Below are 16,693 nucleotides of genomic sequence, written 5' to 3'. Positions count from 1 at the left end.
TTAACCTTAACCAGCTGGGTTTTGTCCAATGTGTTAAGCACAAAAAAGGGCTGAGATCACAAGAACAAAGGCAAGACAGACACAGGAAATGTGATGGCGAGGCCGGGGATGAAACACATCAACACCCTGACATGGAGAACGATGTAGTTTGCGCCATATCAGCATGTGTTAAATAGGCCTAAAATGCAGACAAATGTAGATGTATTCATTGTTGTTCCTGTGTTTCATTTCAATAAACTGGTTTGGTTGTGGCAGTTCTTAGAGTATTACTAGGTTTAACTTATTAAAAAAACTAAATCGTTATTCTTCCGTGGATTTATGACCATTAATTGTTTACTATGAAAAACCATTAAGTCCCTATTAAGAATGGATTTTGGGTTCATCCGGCATCATTTCAAACAAGTCAACTCAAAAAGCGATTTCCATAAAAAGGTGTGGCAAATCAATCTCCATCAGCCCTAAAACCCTTTCCAGTCAGTAGAGTCTGACGGATGAGTTTCACATAGAAAGCCAATTAGCAAATCTCTGAAGACCTAATCAATTTAATTACAGAGCGGTTGGTGCAATCTCAGATTTCTAACATCATGAAGAACTACAGTACAAATGTTTGGTGAGATGTTTTTAAGGAATGATTTAAAAAAAACATAAAAGCTGCCTCACCGACGAAGCCAAATCAAAGAAGCTCCTCTGCAAATATTTAATTACACCAACAAAATTAGACCGAAATGACACGCCATCTGCACCATTATTTAGGAAGTCACAAGTGGGGACCTAAATTAATCTAATGGTGCTGTAATGTCATGTCACAGCTAATAAGGACAGCTCCTTAACAAGCGTGCTAACAGACTTTGTCTGTAAGAAGGACGGTAACAGGCAGGGGACAAAATGAAGCATAATTAAATCTAAGAAAGAGGCAGGGATTCTGCTCCGCAATAAACCAGGAAACTTTTAACCTCCGACTTTATTTATACAGTACAGACATACCGTCAACATACTCAAAGAAAAGGACACAAAAGAACTAATCGGCTCAGGCTATTGTGACTTGAGCATAATCCTGAAGTTGTTGACAAGCTTAATCTATGTCACATGACTAATGAAGCACACACGCTGAGCAACACATATACACAGTCAGGTAAGTTTAAAATCTCTACCTATTACTAGCAGCAGCTGAAGAGTTACATACTCTTTCCCCTGTTTAAGACTGAATTCTGTTCAGGCGTGTCAAAATTATTGGCACCTCTGTGAAAGATGTGTAAAAAGCCTTAAAATAAATGCCTGCAATTATTACGTTAAACTATCTGGTGACTGGAATCAGCCCTGAAAGGTGATCATTCTACTGAAGCTCAAAAATCTAACATTTTTCTGATTACTACATGCACCACATTAGGCACTTAAAAAAGACAAAAGACTCCAATTGACCTGTTTTTAGAATTAGTCGGTATTAAACTGAAACAGACTTATATGAATTTTCAAGGGTACTAATATTGTTGTTCAAATCAGTTCTTTCCTAATGTGAGACTTCTCTACTAAATACATGCACTCAAGTTCGAAGATTTTAAAATGTAAAATGTATTTTTGTAAATTATGTAAAATATAAATGTATTGTTAAATGTGCAGACCCTTTAACCTTTATTTGGTTCAAGAACATATTGATTTACTAACAACTTTTAGTCTTTTAGTGTACACAGCTGCCATCAGTTATGGTAAACCTGGATTTTTCTGGCATTTGTTCAGTTGCATGTTTTTGCTAAAAGCTAGTAATATATAGGACATCAATTGTACTGCCAAGAACTACAAGTTACTAAAGAACACTGATGAAAGGATAAGCCTGAAACTAGTCAGAGGCTGTAAAGGACAGTAAAGGAGCTGCAATTTGTAAGGGGCTGTAAGAACCAAGACAAGGGATTTAGTTAAAAAGATTGTTTTTATATATTTCTTTCCAACTGAATAAAAGTACTCAAATAAAATGCTATGCTTTCCCTTTGATATTATGCAACTGCAATAAAAGAGTTACTTGTTTTAAGTGATTTTGTTGTTTTTTTTTTACACGAGAAGAAGCTGTAAATCCCGTGAAGGTGGTTTCAGTTTGATGCTGGGTATTTGATTTGTTTTTAAATTTTGTGTGACCATCTGCTTTTACTGTCCCTTTTGGGTAAATGTTATACTTCCCTTTATAGTGATTCGAAAAGGCAACCATATGTATTAACGATGGCTTTATTACTTTTTACGAATAGTGCTACTTTTGTCTAATGACGTTGGGAAACCGACACTCTAGGTTGTTCCTGTTTATCATCACCAATCCACAGCAGCATTAATATGCTGCCACCACAATTAAATTATCCAATCAATACCACACTTCTATCAACTGCCGTTATCTCCAGCGAGCAAACTGAGCATTATGGGATGCCATCCCTGTGGCAACGGGGTTTGCGGGAATCCCTTGTCTGCCATTGATTGGCTTGTGTTTTACAGCTGATGGTCAGCGCAGGTGATGGATAACGATTACAGCTCAAACATGTATCTTTGTTTTTGTCACTGACATAATGCGCTGTCCTGTCCTTTATCCACAGTGAAAAATGAAGAACTAAAACTTACCTCAAAGGCAAGTTTCTTAAATTGCTGTCATTTATAATTTTTCCTTTATTCTTTATATTCACCTAAGATTGTAACATTTTATTTTTATCATTTGTTAACATTTTTTTTTTTTTTATCTGATCATCAGTTTCAAATTTTAGAAAGTGTGAAATGTTTCATCTTAAGCCTAGATCTGTTGTCAATTATTCATTCCTATCAGGTCACTTAAAACACTTGTTTTCTTTCTTTTTTTCTTATATTCTGTAAAAATTCTTTTTTTATTTATTTTCCTAACTCATCCGGACTAACATTTCATGCCTCCTAAAGCCACGATTTTACTTTCCAAACAAAGCAAAACAACAGAAAATTGTAACAGTTTAAAATTAAATATATTAAATATATAAATGTATCAAAAATAAAATAGTTTCCCAATTCTAGTTCGCTGACAATATTAAGACAAAAATAGTTCTATTTCTAAATATCATTTAGAAATAGAACTCATCTCTACTAAAAAAACCTGTAAAAAATGATGTAGAATCCTTATTTTTGCTCAGCATAAATGCAATGATTTTACATTAGTCAGACATACATGTGAACATGTTCAAACTACATCCATTTATATTGAACAGCTATATTTCTATTCCACCAATCTAACATGTGCCTTGAGTATTTTTTGTGTCGAGTGCATGTGCGTTTTTCTTATGCCGCCGAGGAGCTAATATCAAGCAATCGATAGCAGAGTCCAGAAACCAATAAGCACCTACCAGAAGGCCAATAAGAAAGGAAATTACAACGGTTGATCACATCCTGAATGACGGATTCAAACACAAGTCATCACAGTAATGGTAAGAGTGGAAAGTGACGCAGCCAGGAAGCAGATCAGGTACTAGGTTGACCTCAACAAACCCAGACAACGTTTCAGATATGATCACAAGTCTGACTTGCGTTGGTAAAAGTTACACTAGAAACAGAGAGATTAAAAAGATGATGTGGAAGTCTGACAGGCAGTTGGAGAGAGGTAACTAATTTGCTGTTCAAATCATTTAAAAACCACCACAAAAAAAACAAAAACTGTCTATCGAATAACCATGTGAACATATCCGAGAGTCGGAAAGGTTGAATTTTTAAATATACTGCTAAATAACTGAGGCATTCAAGTGTTTAATCAGAGCTCCCATGAAAGCTATGATGGAAATAATTAAAATTTTTGATGATTTTCTTAGACTTAGTGGAGCTCTTTCTAAAACTGAACATGTTATGGCTCCCTAAATTGTAAGAGTTCCTCTTTCTAACTTCAAGGGTTTAGGGTTTAATATGTTTAGTGTACGGAAATGCTCTCAAACATTATTGAAAATGTCCAAATAAATGAACTGTATTCTCGGTTGAACACTCAGAAAGGTCTGGACAAACGGGAAATCTGTAAAATGGACAACATCCTTAACTGCCAGCAACAAAAATACGCACACATCGTGACTGTGTTCTACTACCTTGGCCCTTATCTGTCCGGAGGTTGATACTTTGCGAATCAACTTGTGTGACGTCTCCTCTTGCTCTCCCTCGCTGTCTGATGACTCTTCTCCGGCTTCTCCGGTCTAAAACAAAGAGAAAAAAGGTGTAAATGCCATTAAGCTCAATGTGTCCGTTTCTGCACCATGTTATTTTACCAGTTCTCAAGGGTTGATATAGTCTTTTTATATGACGTTTGTCTAAGTGTGTAATGTGTGAACACTCTGTGCTGTGACAGCAATGATGGGAAAATAAACTTTTCATGTTTAGAGATGGTTACCAGAAGTACAGGCCCTACCTTAAGATCTTACACAGAAACATGAAAATAGCACTTTGATCTCAGTTTGCTATTAACGACGAACTGGCCTAACCAGAAATGTTTCCTTTACCCAATCAAGACAGCTTGGTTCCTGAACCTTTTTCCAACAGTGAACAAAAACCAAAATATGGATATTTGATGATGTCCAATATACTTATACATTCACTTATACAAATGTGAAAATAAAACCATTAGAGCAAAACCCTCTAAACTGATTCCTAATACCCTGTCTTACTATTCCATTGACCTAAGACATTGAAAGATAAACATAATTTGATCACTAGCTAATCACGTCCACAACCGCAGCACTAGCACAGCAGCTCCCACACGTCATATATATATATATATATATATATATATATATATATATATATATATATATACACACACACACCACATGTGCACCGCTGCAACAAAAATCAAGTTAATTGCGACTCACATATCCCAGCAAAGACCCAATAATAACACTATTTAATTTCATGCAATGTTGTGCAAAAGCTCTGTTTGTGCTGATGAAGATGAATTGATCTCAACATGCTGCATGCTTGCAACTAAAAGTGGCAGTGACAGATTGAACTCCTTTCTGATTTATTTGGCTATTAATGTGACCGCTCATGGGGCATGGAAATTCCATTTCAGGACAGTTAGTTAATCTTTAAAAAACAGAAAAAATAAACATCAAGTCAGTGATAACACAGCAGAACACAGTCATTTCCACACCTCTGATCCCAATGCACTATTCAAACCAGAAGTGTGTCAAAAGCTACAGACAGTTGTGACAGTCTTTAAGGTTCCAAAAATTGCCCTTTATTCGTCACATTAAGACCTGTGTAACACATGATTTTTGTTGTGCTAGAATACATGGCAAGATATGCAACAGTGTTACAGCAGTTCTATCTTAGCTTGTTGTTTTGTATGTTATTGCTTTTTTGAATAATAGTGTAAAAGACCCTTTAACCAAGACACAAAATAAGAAGACCTTCTGAGGTTTCATATAGAACTAAAGTTGCTTCTTTACATCTTATTATTCAAGTTATTTTCTTGACAGTAATCTATGCATGGGACAATTGCTGGAATCAAGGTATACCAATATTTTTTTAATTTTAAAACCACTACAATTTCACTTCATATAATTGAAAAGTCATTAAAAAACTGAAAAGGGATGCGAATATTTGTCTGGAACTGCAGCAGCTTCACCCGCTGATGTTTACTGCCAGTCAGCTGGCTGAAAGGCTCCTGCATCTCTCCATGGCCATAAAAATACAGTCATGGTGTGGAAGCTAAATGGGCATCATTCATCACTCTTTTTAATGTAAATACTGTTTTAAAAAAACTATTATAAAATAGAAGTAGATTTACTGGATATTTTAATAAAACTTACACGAGTCCTACCATGAGAATTTCATACCAACTGAAATAATTTGTGTGTACAGCCAAAAACATCTTTAACTGCTTTCAGTCAGGGCATGTCTATTTAATCTGTTAATGAAAGTACTAATTCATAAACATGGGAAATCTGAAGAGAGTTTAAGAGCATCAAACTTTCAGACAAGAATTGTTATTCAGCTTTACTCTCTGTGAACAACAAGCTTGGACAGACACAAAAAGAAGACTCAAAGAGAGTTTTCTACTGCAGGAAAGACAATCGCTGCTCAAAAACCCCCAACATAATCCCAAGGTAAAATATCTGAAACATCTGTTTAAGTACACTGTAAATGTTTCAAATGCTGCAGGGTAGAAAAGTATCAAGTTTTAGTTTCCACGTCATGGTTTGGCATCTGTACAGTAGTTGTCAAGCAGTGGTGGTGTAGCCGATGCAATAATTTACCTAGCAGCATAGGGTCAGTAAATAGAAACCAATCATAACAAAAAAAAAGCTTAGAAGTCCTTTTTGTACAAGTATAATATTCCCTAAAATTCTCAAACGATGACTTTTGTGTGTACTGATAAAGAGTTTTATTCAGTTAAATGGTAAATGACTGGTAAATGGCAGTTTATTACCTCATGACTGTGTTTTTCTCAATAGACTGTATTTCCAAAGACACATAAGACACAAAAACTTTGGTCTTTCTTGTAAACAATGTAAATTGATAGAAGCCTTTTAACAGTCAGCTGACTAGCAGTGCGCAGCAAAAGGCAGTGATGGTGGGGGGGATGTTGTATTACTCTGTCCTCCATACAGCTGTAGATAACTCTGGTAAATGCAGCCCTTTCTCTGAAAGCTCAGTTAAAGAATTAATTTATACCCTTTTGAAACCTAACCTTTTTAACACCTTGGTATATCTTGAAACCAGTAACCCGTCCATTGCCTAGTTTGCATAATTTTTTACGGGGCACTGTAGATGACAGCTAAAGAACGATTAATGTGCTTATTTTAGTGAATTCCAAAGGTTTAAGGAGAAAAACGTTATTTTTGACGTAAAAATGTTATGTGAAAACTAACTGCAGTGGTCATATGAAATAAGTAAAACCAATTGAGTTTTTTTTTTTTCAAAGGATATGTTTTCTAGGTCAGAACTAATTTGCGAAAATGTTCTATTATTTTTTGCAATTTTTCTATTTCAGTAAATATTTGCTAACATTTCAATATGAACCCACTCAAGACTGTGGAAATGGTGGTGGACTTTCGGAGAACACCACCCCCATACACCCCCCTCACCATCCTCAACAACACTGTATTGTCCGTGGACCACTTCAGGTTCTTAGGAACCACCATCTCTGAGGACCTGAGATGGTCTTCACACATAGACACTGTTCGAAAGAAGGCCAGCAGAGACTGTACTTCCTGAGGCAACTCAAGAACTTCAACCTTCCACAGGAGCTGCTGGTCATCTTCTACACTGCCATCATTCAGTCTGTCCTGTCTTCATCCACCTCAGTGTGGTTTGGCTCATCCACAAAACAGGACAGGTCCAGACTGCAACGAATAATCAGGACTGCAGAGAGAATAATCAGAGCTGACCTTCCCTCCATCCAGGACTTATACAGGTCTAGGGTCAAGAAAAGAGCTGCTAAAATCTCTGCAGACCCCACACACCCTGCACATAAACTGTTCAGAGTTTTACCTTCAGGCCGCCGCTACAGAGCACTGTTCACTAAAACCAGCTGCCACAGAGACAGTTTCTTCCCCCAGGCTGTTTCTCTGATGAACATTCAATAGAGTACAAAACAACAGCATGCAGATGTTGCGAATGCACCTTTTCTATTAGATATGTGTATATTGTACATTGTAAATTGTAAATTTGTATATTCTGTAATGCAAAAACAGAACAAAAGAGCAAAGTGTACCGGAGGCAAATTCCTTGTTTGTAAGTATGAACTTGGCAATAAAGCTGATTCTGTTTCTGAATATGGCTGACACCTGTTAATAAAAAGCATTTCTAATGTTTTCAAATGTGGTCTTTGTCAATTAAAGAACAATAAATCTACCTACGGTGCAACTCGCTAATATGAAGCTTATTGTACTTTTTGTCCCTAAATGCATGTGGCATCACTGCATCCTGTAAAGAAATGTCTACGCATTTTAGTGTGAGTGAATATTTTCAAATTGTTTTTTTGCTCACAATGTCAAATGACCTTTTCACCTAGACATTTTTCTTGGAGTTATTTTTAGATTCTATCCTGAATGTTGAGAGGCAACAGCAGCTTATATTTAAACATGTATAAAAAAAGATGAGTCATATTTCTCTAGAGTTCAGCAACAGATAACAATGGAAAACCTTCAACCTTTGAGCTTGCTGTTAAAAACTTACAAACAGATCTCGATGCTTATAAATTTACCTGCGTACTTTGACTGAACTTTTAACCTTTGTTACTCATTAGGATTGTAGTTAAATTTACATTTTGTGACAGAATGTTCTAGTTTCACAAAGACCGTTTGTCCGAAATTGAGCGTAGTATGATCATCTTTAGTAAAAATACCATAGTTACAACATCTCAAGGTGATTACATAGGGATGTAAAATAAAACGGTATAACATGATATTATTGCTTTCATTTAAAACAAAAAAAAAAGCAACAAGTACTCTTTCAGCTGCTAAGATAACACAAATTATTAGATTTATAATATGAACATTTTGCTGTTACAGTTCTGATATATAGACTAAATCAAAGGCACAGAATAAAACTCTTTAAAATTAAGTATCAGTTCACAGAAAAACATGCCTTATGCAGAATTTCATCCTTTTTTGTCAAACTACTCTTTAAAAAATAATGCAAGTGTTACAAGATGATAGCAGTGGTGATAGTAGTGATAGCATCTGCTCGAGTAGCTAGCCTGCTGCTAATCTGACATATTACTCATAGTTTGCAAGCTGCAGTTTTAAAGCAGCCTTAACTTAGTAAGAGTGATGGGTGCTGGTCCTTTAGTTTTCATTCCATGATGTCCATCTTTTGCATGATCCACAATTTTTTTTCAAAAAACAGTCTGTGTAGAAGTAGAGTGTAGGAGCAACAGGTGGGGGAGACCCCCTGATAAAACTTTGGTTAACCCATCGCATTTTCTTTGACATGCACAGATCAGTAGGCACCAATTCCCCCCCTTTTTTTTTTAGGTCTATGATGCCAATTCTAGTTCAAGATCATGCTCATTTATGCATCAACGTATTTCTAGCCTTTATCTGAATTTGTTTCAACTCAAGCAATATGTGTAACAGCAGACTTGCTGTTGGTTGATTCATTTATAAACAGAAACTGCTGGGAATTCGTTGTTTGGATGCATTTAAACATTAAGGAAAGAAATCTCGATTTTTTTCACAACTGGATCTGCTGATGATCGATTAAAGCCAATCAAAGTAAAATTATCTAATTCTGATACCTGGATGAAGCACTGATGTAATCTCAACTTTTGCTGAGATAAAAGAACATTATACAGATTTAGTAACCATAACATTTTAACATCTTGGCCCACCTATATATTGGCAGGAACTGGCCCATGCCTAATCAAGCTTTTTCTTCACACAAATCTAGTACAGCCTAAAACACAAACAAATACTCACAATATGAGTCCTTTCAGAATCAGCTTGTGGTGATCCCAAGGACTCTCCGGGCCCCGCCACATACAGGATATTGGGATTCAGTTTGGATGCCATGGCCAGTTTGTAGAAGGAGAACAGGTAAGAGGAAAGGAAGAAGTAGACAGCTGTGAGAAGTTCTAGATAAAATAGGAGAAAGAGGGAGTGGGGAAAAGGGAGCTTGGTGAGGTGAGGTGAAAACTTAGGACAGCAGGCTTCACGTTGTCCTTTAGCAGAGCTCTATCCAGGTCCAACTCTAAAAAAGATAGAGGGATGAATTATTGATTAGGAGGCAGCAGTTTGCAGTTTGTTTCCCCTTTTCCTAAAAGCAGTGACTGCTCGATGTTCTCACAGTTGGTAACGAATGAACAACAATCTTGCCCTAAAGTTTTAAACGTCCTCCGCTTTGCATTGGCACTCTATCAGCCATACTCACTTCTTTTTCTCAGTTCCTCTTATTTTTGCTGGACTTTGTGTGAAACTACTGGGTAGTTTTATGACGAGCCGTCACTGCAGAACGGGTTTAGGTAATTGCACAGATTGTACAGGGTGATAGTGATGGAAGTCCCATAGCTGATGGCAGTAAAGGGCTAAAGAAGATTAACATCATCTTAAGCAATGAATGCACTGCATGATACAGCTGCGCAACGCAAGGCCGATGAGATAAAGGGGGGGGGGGGCTCCGCGTGCTTCAGAAGCGTAAACGCGCGAGCGTTTTGCACGGGATTAGATGTTGAAATTCAAACAGCGTGTTTTTTGGTAAGATACAAAATAATACATGCTGTATGTTGGCTTGTTGCGTGGGTGCGTGCTTGCGTGCAAGCGGGCGTGCGGGTTTCCTTGATTACGATGTGGCCACGTTCTTCAAAAGGACCTGTCTGCATCTCACCTCACCGCCGCCCCCGGTGACACCGGACTGGACCACTCAGACCTTAAAGCACGTTTTATGTGAAAAAAAAAAACAAAAAAACAATAACAATAAATTAAAAAATAAATAAAGGCAATACCCGTGAGAACGGCCAGATTATTTTTTAATTTAGACCTGTATTATACATTAACAATAATAAACAAGCGAATGCACAACAGGCTGTCGAGCGCTTCTGCTTTCATTCCGTGAAAGAGCTCACATGCAACACTTATTTAACTCCTTGATATATTCGCTTCATCTGGCTCAGCTGTCATAAGAGCAAAAGCATTCATAACGACCTGCTTGCGGCCACCTCCTCCGCACAAACATATCCTCTCAGCGCCGATAAAAAAAAAAAACGGGCTTACCTTCAGACAACACTGGAGCGGCGGTGTCTCCCCTGCTCCCGTTGCCGGCCAGGGTGCCTCGTCAGCCGGCGTTCGTGTAGTGCTCGCGGCTCGCGGTCAGCAGGAGCGTGCGGCTCTCTCCGGTGGTGCTCGCGTTGCAGAGAGAGACGCGGTCATACGCATAGCGTCGGAGCGGCTCTGAGTCAGGTAGGAAGAGGAGGGAGAGAAGCAGGGACGGAGGGAGGCGGGGGATAGAAAGAGAAAGAGAGAGAGAAATGTGAAAGCGGCCGTGTTGAGTCGCCTCGGAACGCTATGCCGAGGTTAAACGGAGAGCAAACAGCGCGCGCACGCAAGCAAGCACGACTGGCGCGTGCTAGAGAGAGGGAGAGCGCGAGGATACAAACAGTCCGCACTGAGACATGAATAAAATGCCATACTGTGTCTTTCACGGTATACCCACTGAGCCTCTTCTCCTTGTGTCGCGTCTCAAAAAACTTCAGTATATCTTATGAGGGCTTCATGTGATGGACCAACTCAAAGTAAACAATTGTTAAATATGTAGAAAAGGATATATGATTTTCAATGTGTGACATGAGTTGTGGTCATGCATTTGTATTCGACCCTCATCCTAAGAATATGGGAAGAAACTGAATTTCAAACTGAATTTGAATTCTTCAGACTGAATCTGTATTTGTGTAATTAGAAATTAAATGCATTGGTTTGAAAATGAATTTCACTAAACTGATACTGAGTATAAAGGTTTAAAACTGAACTTCTTTGCTTTGAAAACTGCTTTGCTTTGTATTGAAAATTCAGTTTGATTACTTTCACTTTCAGGTCTGAAATTCAATTTCAGCTACAAAATTAAGTTTTTAGTGTCACACATCCGGGTCCTTGAAGCCAGAGATTAATCAAACCCAGATTTACTGATTCACAGATGTCATTCACTATTGCTGTGTCCAAATTCAGGACTGCATCCTTTGAAGGACACATTTGTAGGCCGATAATGTGCTGGATGAGGCGACAAATGCTGTCCAATCTCCAAGGTCCCAACAAATGCGTCCGTCTTATCCCCAGATTTGAAGGATGGGTTCGGTGCATCCTCCGTGTCCCACCCTATCCCATGATTCATTGCGGGTCGAAGTAGATTGTTCTACGGAAGTAGCAGAGGCCGGAGGAGAGAGAAAAGTTGTGAATAATATTGGATATATTGCGCTTTCTGTGAAACAACTGAACTTCTACAATGTTTTTAGACGAGAATGTAGTTGTGTAAACCTAAAATATCAGATCAGTTTATCAAGATATCGCTTAATTCGTGCGCTGCCCCAGCAGCCGGCTCGCCTGAGGGGCGCTAAACACCCAGAGAACAGCTGACTCCCGGCACATTGTTTTCAAAATCCCGCTGGGTTTCCCCAATGGGTGGAAGTTAAACAGATATTAATCTAATATTAATGTTTGGTTTATTTATAATAATTATTATTATTATTAATATGCTCTGATTAAACTGATTTAAACTTTGTTCCTAATGTTAATATGTTAGTGTTTAAGTTATTGAAAGCTTTACAAATAAATTAAACAAATGGTATTTGTCATCAATATATTTTATCTAGTGTTAGATTTTTATATCTATGAACACAAAAAATATTTTCAACATTTTAAATGGCTAAATAATGAACAAGATCATAAAAAAATAACATTTTAAAACAAAATAGGATTATAAACCATAAGCAATATGTAGAAGGGTAAATAAAAACCGTGTAGTCATTTACAGTAGAGACAGCGGTATTAACCTTCAGGCTCCATTTATTCGGTTTCACAGCTCTGCGCTTCATGCTAACACGGTTGCTAGGCAACATAAATTACGCTGAGGTAACGGCAAGAGAAACGTAGACCGACGTAACACCGGAGGCACTCTGCTAATCTGGCATGTTTAGCTAATAGCTACAGGTAGCATAAGTGTTACTGCTTGACAATCATTTGTTTACATGACGTTTCTTGTAGATGTTCATTTGACTTGATGATTGACATCCGTCAAGCTCATGTATGCTGCACTGCTCCAGCTCAACATGCCGTAAAGGACATTTAACCTGATGTGAAACGTAAATCGATGAATCTGTGTTTGATTAATCTGTGGCTATCCGCAAGGACCCGGATGTGAGACACAAAAAACTGAATTTTGGAACTGAAATTGAATTTCAGACTTGAAAGTGAAAGTATAGTCGAACTGAATTTTTATTACAACGAAATACATTTTAAAGCAAATGAATTCAGTTTCAAACCATAAAATTCAGTTTCAGTTTAGTGAAACTCATTTTCAAACCAATGCATTTAATTTCAAATTACTAAAAACAAATTCAGTCAGAGCAATTCAAATTCAGTTTCCAATGGCAGAAGTTTCTTCCCATATAAAAAAAACACTGTACCCAGGGTGAAATGTGGTGATGGCATCGTCATGTTGTTAGGATGCTTTTTCTCCAGCAGGAACAGGGAACCTTTATGGAGCTACAGGGCAATACTGGAATACCTGTAAAAGGTTTGAGACTGGGATGGAGGCTGACATTGACTAACCGCCACATTTTTCAAAACTGTAAAAAGTATTGTAAAATTTTTCTGCAATCTTTGTGCGGGATTGTGCTGCAAAAGTTGTTTGGGTTGATATTCCTTTTGAGATTTTAATAAAAGTTTCCAGAGGATCATCAACGGTTTACAAGCACCTCCATATTGAACAAATCAGATTAATTATGCTTTATACAGTACTGTGCAAAAGTTTTAGGCAGGCAGAAAAAAATGGTGTAAACAAAGAATGCTTTCAGAAATATAAATGATGATTGTTTATTTTTATCAATTTACAAAATGCTAAGTGAGCGAACCCAAACATACAGACAAAGTCATATCTTCAGCATAAAGAAGAACAAGACTTACTGGAAATAATGGTATGGCCCCCACAGAGCCCTGCTCTCAACATCATCAAGTGTGTCTTGGATTACATGAAGAGACAGAAGGATGTGAGAAAGCCTTCATCCACAGAAGATCTGTGGTTAGTTCTCCAAGATGTTTGGAACAACTTACCAGGCGATTTCCTTCAAAAACTGTGTGCAAGTGTACCTAGGAGAATTGATGCTGTTTTAAAGACAAAGGGTGCTCACGTCAAATACTGATTTGATTTAGATTTCTCTTTTGTTCATACACTGCATTTTGTTGATTGATAAAAATAAATGATTAACACTTTAATTTTTGAAAGCATTCTTTGTTTACAGCATTTTTTCACTCCGGCCTAAAACCTTTGCACAGTACTGTATGTCATTATTCTTAGGTGCTAGAAACACCTTGCACTTCCTCCACCTGGGTCAGCATGGTTCCATGCCATACCATTAGCTACATTCTCCACCACTTGCGTAAACGTCTCCTGCTAATTCCTCCTATGCTCGTCGCAGATGCCGCCTCCATAGAATCGCCTCTACTCCTGTTTCGGAAGGTCTGGCCGATGCATTCATTCCTTCTTGGGGGGTCTGGTTGACGCCTTTGAGCGCCAGAGTCTGCATCATGGCTGTTTAGAGCACCTAAGCTGGCTGCAGCAGCTCCCACATCCTCAGCAGCATCCGCAGCAGCAACTCCAGTGATTCCTACGTCGGCTGAAGCAGCAGCCCTCACATTCGTGACAATAGAAGAAGCAGCAGCTCTCTGGTCTGCTTTGTTTTCTTCAGAGACTCTAACTGTGCAGCCTTTGGTCTCATCACCATCATCATTCCCTTCATCTACATCTCGTGCTCTGTTATCTTCATCACAATCTTCATCTTCACCATCCACACCTGGTCAGCCTTCTTCAACCTCACCCCAACTGTTCCCAAGTTCTCCAAAGGGTTCAAGGACAAGCTGTCTCACGTTCCTGTGGCCGAGTTCTCCTACAAGGGTGTCCAGGTGGACCCGCCTCGTCTTTCTGCTCTTAAGTTCTCCGACTAGGGTGTCCAGGTTCACCTTGTTGGGGTTGTTATTTGCTTACTCTACAGTGTTGGAGAGGGGTCTCTGACTGACTGTCAAACCTCAGATTCAGGATGAATAATGTAGCTTTTGTGTTGCCCGTGGAAGAGTGGACCAGATCTTTACTCTCACAGATATGCTGATGGGGTTCATGAGACTGTATTTCTCTGGTCTATTTGTGTTTTATGGATCTGGAGAAAGCTTATGACTGTAAGCTTACAACCAACAGCACTATGTTGTGGGCAGTATGGGGCATGTGGGTTGTTTTTAAGGTCTATCCCATTCTTGTATGACCAAAGCATACACTGATCTTCACTTTATGTGGATAATCTAGTTTTTACAGTACATGTCTTTTCTGGCCTGGGAACGTTTTGGTATCCCCCAGAATGAGCTGGGGGATGTTTTAAGAAAAGCAATTTCTGGGTTTGCCTCCTAGACCTGGATGGATGGATGAATGAGGAGTTGGGCCTTTATTGAGTTAACAGATTCAATTTGACTGAATAATAGGGCTGTTTCAGTTTTTATGCAGAATGTGGACAGCATTTGGTCTTTTCCAGTTCAAAGAGATGCTTGCCAAGGGTGCCATTCATGCTAGAACCACCAAAGTTATAAATTGCAACAGTGGATTGATGTATACCTTTAAGATTTATAGCTGCATTTAATTAAATCAATGCACCTATTGACTCTTAAATTAACAGACTTAGCTAGGTAGCATATTGATGGAGAAACAATCCTTCCCCTAGGCCTATTTAGCAGCTTTTTGGTTCTTTCAGTCCTGATAAATGACCACCAAGCACAAAATAAATGTGTATGATCAAAGCTCTTACCCACTTTCAAATTGACATGACTGATTTTACTTTCTAGTCCCATGGATTCCAGCTAAGGCATGTGTAATTTTAGGGCCGGGTGTGATTTGCTAACTGCTGTTTTCTGGTTGACATTTGGGAATGCCTAGAGCATTGTTGTACAAGTCTAAACAGATTCAGTTAGATTTGTTTTTCTTTATGTTTCAGAGTTCCCAGAGAATCATGCTATTTTTGGAGTTTCTTTATTGCTTAGTCTACCAAAAAAAAAAAAGTCTATATAGTAAATTTCAAGCAGCAGAGGCCATTGATATTGTTCAGTAAAATATGAAATAATTATTACATTTCAAGGCATAAAATTTAGAATTTTAAATGACAAACACAAAGCACAACACAAATTAGTGCACAATGCTGAAGTGGAAGGTAAAAGAGGTATAGTTTTCTAAACATTTTCAAAAAAAAAAAAATCTAAAATATGTGCTGTGCATATCTGATTTCCCTAAGCAAACCCAGGGCAAGCATTGCACTTCAGAAGACCCCAATTGGGCGATTTCTGAAGGCAATGATTTTACGTTTGCACTCTATTTAGCTTCCATCAACTCTACCTGGGTTCCCAGTCACTGCTGAAGAAAGGCACTCCCACAGCATGATGCTGCCACCACTACGTTTCCACTAATGTTTTTCTTTAGGCTGACATGCCATGTTAGTTGTCTGCTTGTTTACTAATGTGTTTTTATCAAACTCTTGAGGTGTTCACCAGACAGTTAGATTTATAAGTGTATCTTTACTGTACTTTGTAATTTATGAAGGTAAATAATTGGACTGGATTTTATTTAGGGGCATCTGGGTTAACGGGGTCAGAATCCAAGTTTGAAGGTAATTTTTTTTCATTTTTTTACCCTACTTTGTGATGGGCCTGCACATAAAAGTTCAAGTTCAAGTGGTATGAATAATTTTGCAAGACATTTTATTTTCTTGTTTGAGGCCTTCATGGCTCATGAACCTCACAGCTCATATTGCATCACATCTGCAAACTCTGATATGTACCTGATGAAGCATTTTAGGATAATCATAGAAAAACAGCCTGCAAAACACAGTCAAAATCTCTTTGTGATCTTAGTGAGTGGATGCACACTGTTCAAGGAGATCCTGCAGCTACCTTCGACCTAGTGGGGCAACATTCCTGTTGCAGGCAGCAACACATCTGTCTTTGCCCCAGATGCTGTCCAGACATGCTTCCCAAACCCA

General features: G+C 38.2%; 1 protein-coding gene across 2 annotated transcripts in view; it reads right to left on the bottom strand.

The window, feature by feature from the left end:
* Positions 1-10,974, bottom strand: part of si:dkey-172j4.3 (diacylglycerol kinase delta) — a 97,246-nt gene extending 86,272 nt beyond the window's left edge. Inside the window, exons 1-3 of one of the 2 annotated variants that reach the window (XM_047385427.1) lie at positions 10,686-10,974; positions 9,396-9,666; positions 4,062-4,166 (exon numbers count right to left, since the gene is read on the bottom strand). In XM_047385427.1, coding sequence (XP_047241383.1) covers positions 4,062-4,166; positions 9,396-9,488 — 198 coding nt within the window. In that variant the 5' untranslated portion in view covers positions 9,489-9,666; positions 10,686-10,974. The remainder of the gene's footprint in view (positions 1-4,061; positions 4,167-9,395; positions 9,667-10,685) is intronic. The other variant, XM_047385428.1, reaches the window with a different exon arrangement.
* Between the last annotated feature and the right edge of the window lie 5,719 nt (positions 10,975-16,693).

The sequence above is a fragment of the Girardinichthys multiradiatus genome, chromosome 14 (genome assembly GCF_021462225.1).
Source record: "Girardinichthys multiradiatus isolate DD_20200921_A chromosome 14, DD_fGirMul_XY1, whole genome shotgun sequence".
NCBI classification, from domain to species: domain Eukaryota; kingdom Metazoa; phylum Chordata; class Actinopteri; order Cyprinodontiformes; family Goodeidae; genus Girardinichthys; species Girardinichthys multiradiatus.
This window is presented reverse-complemented; position numbering and strand designations above follow the sequence as displayed.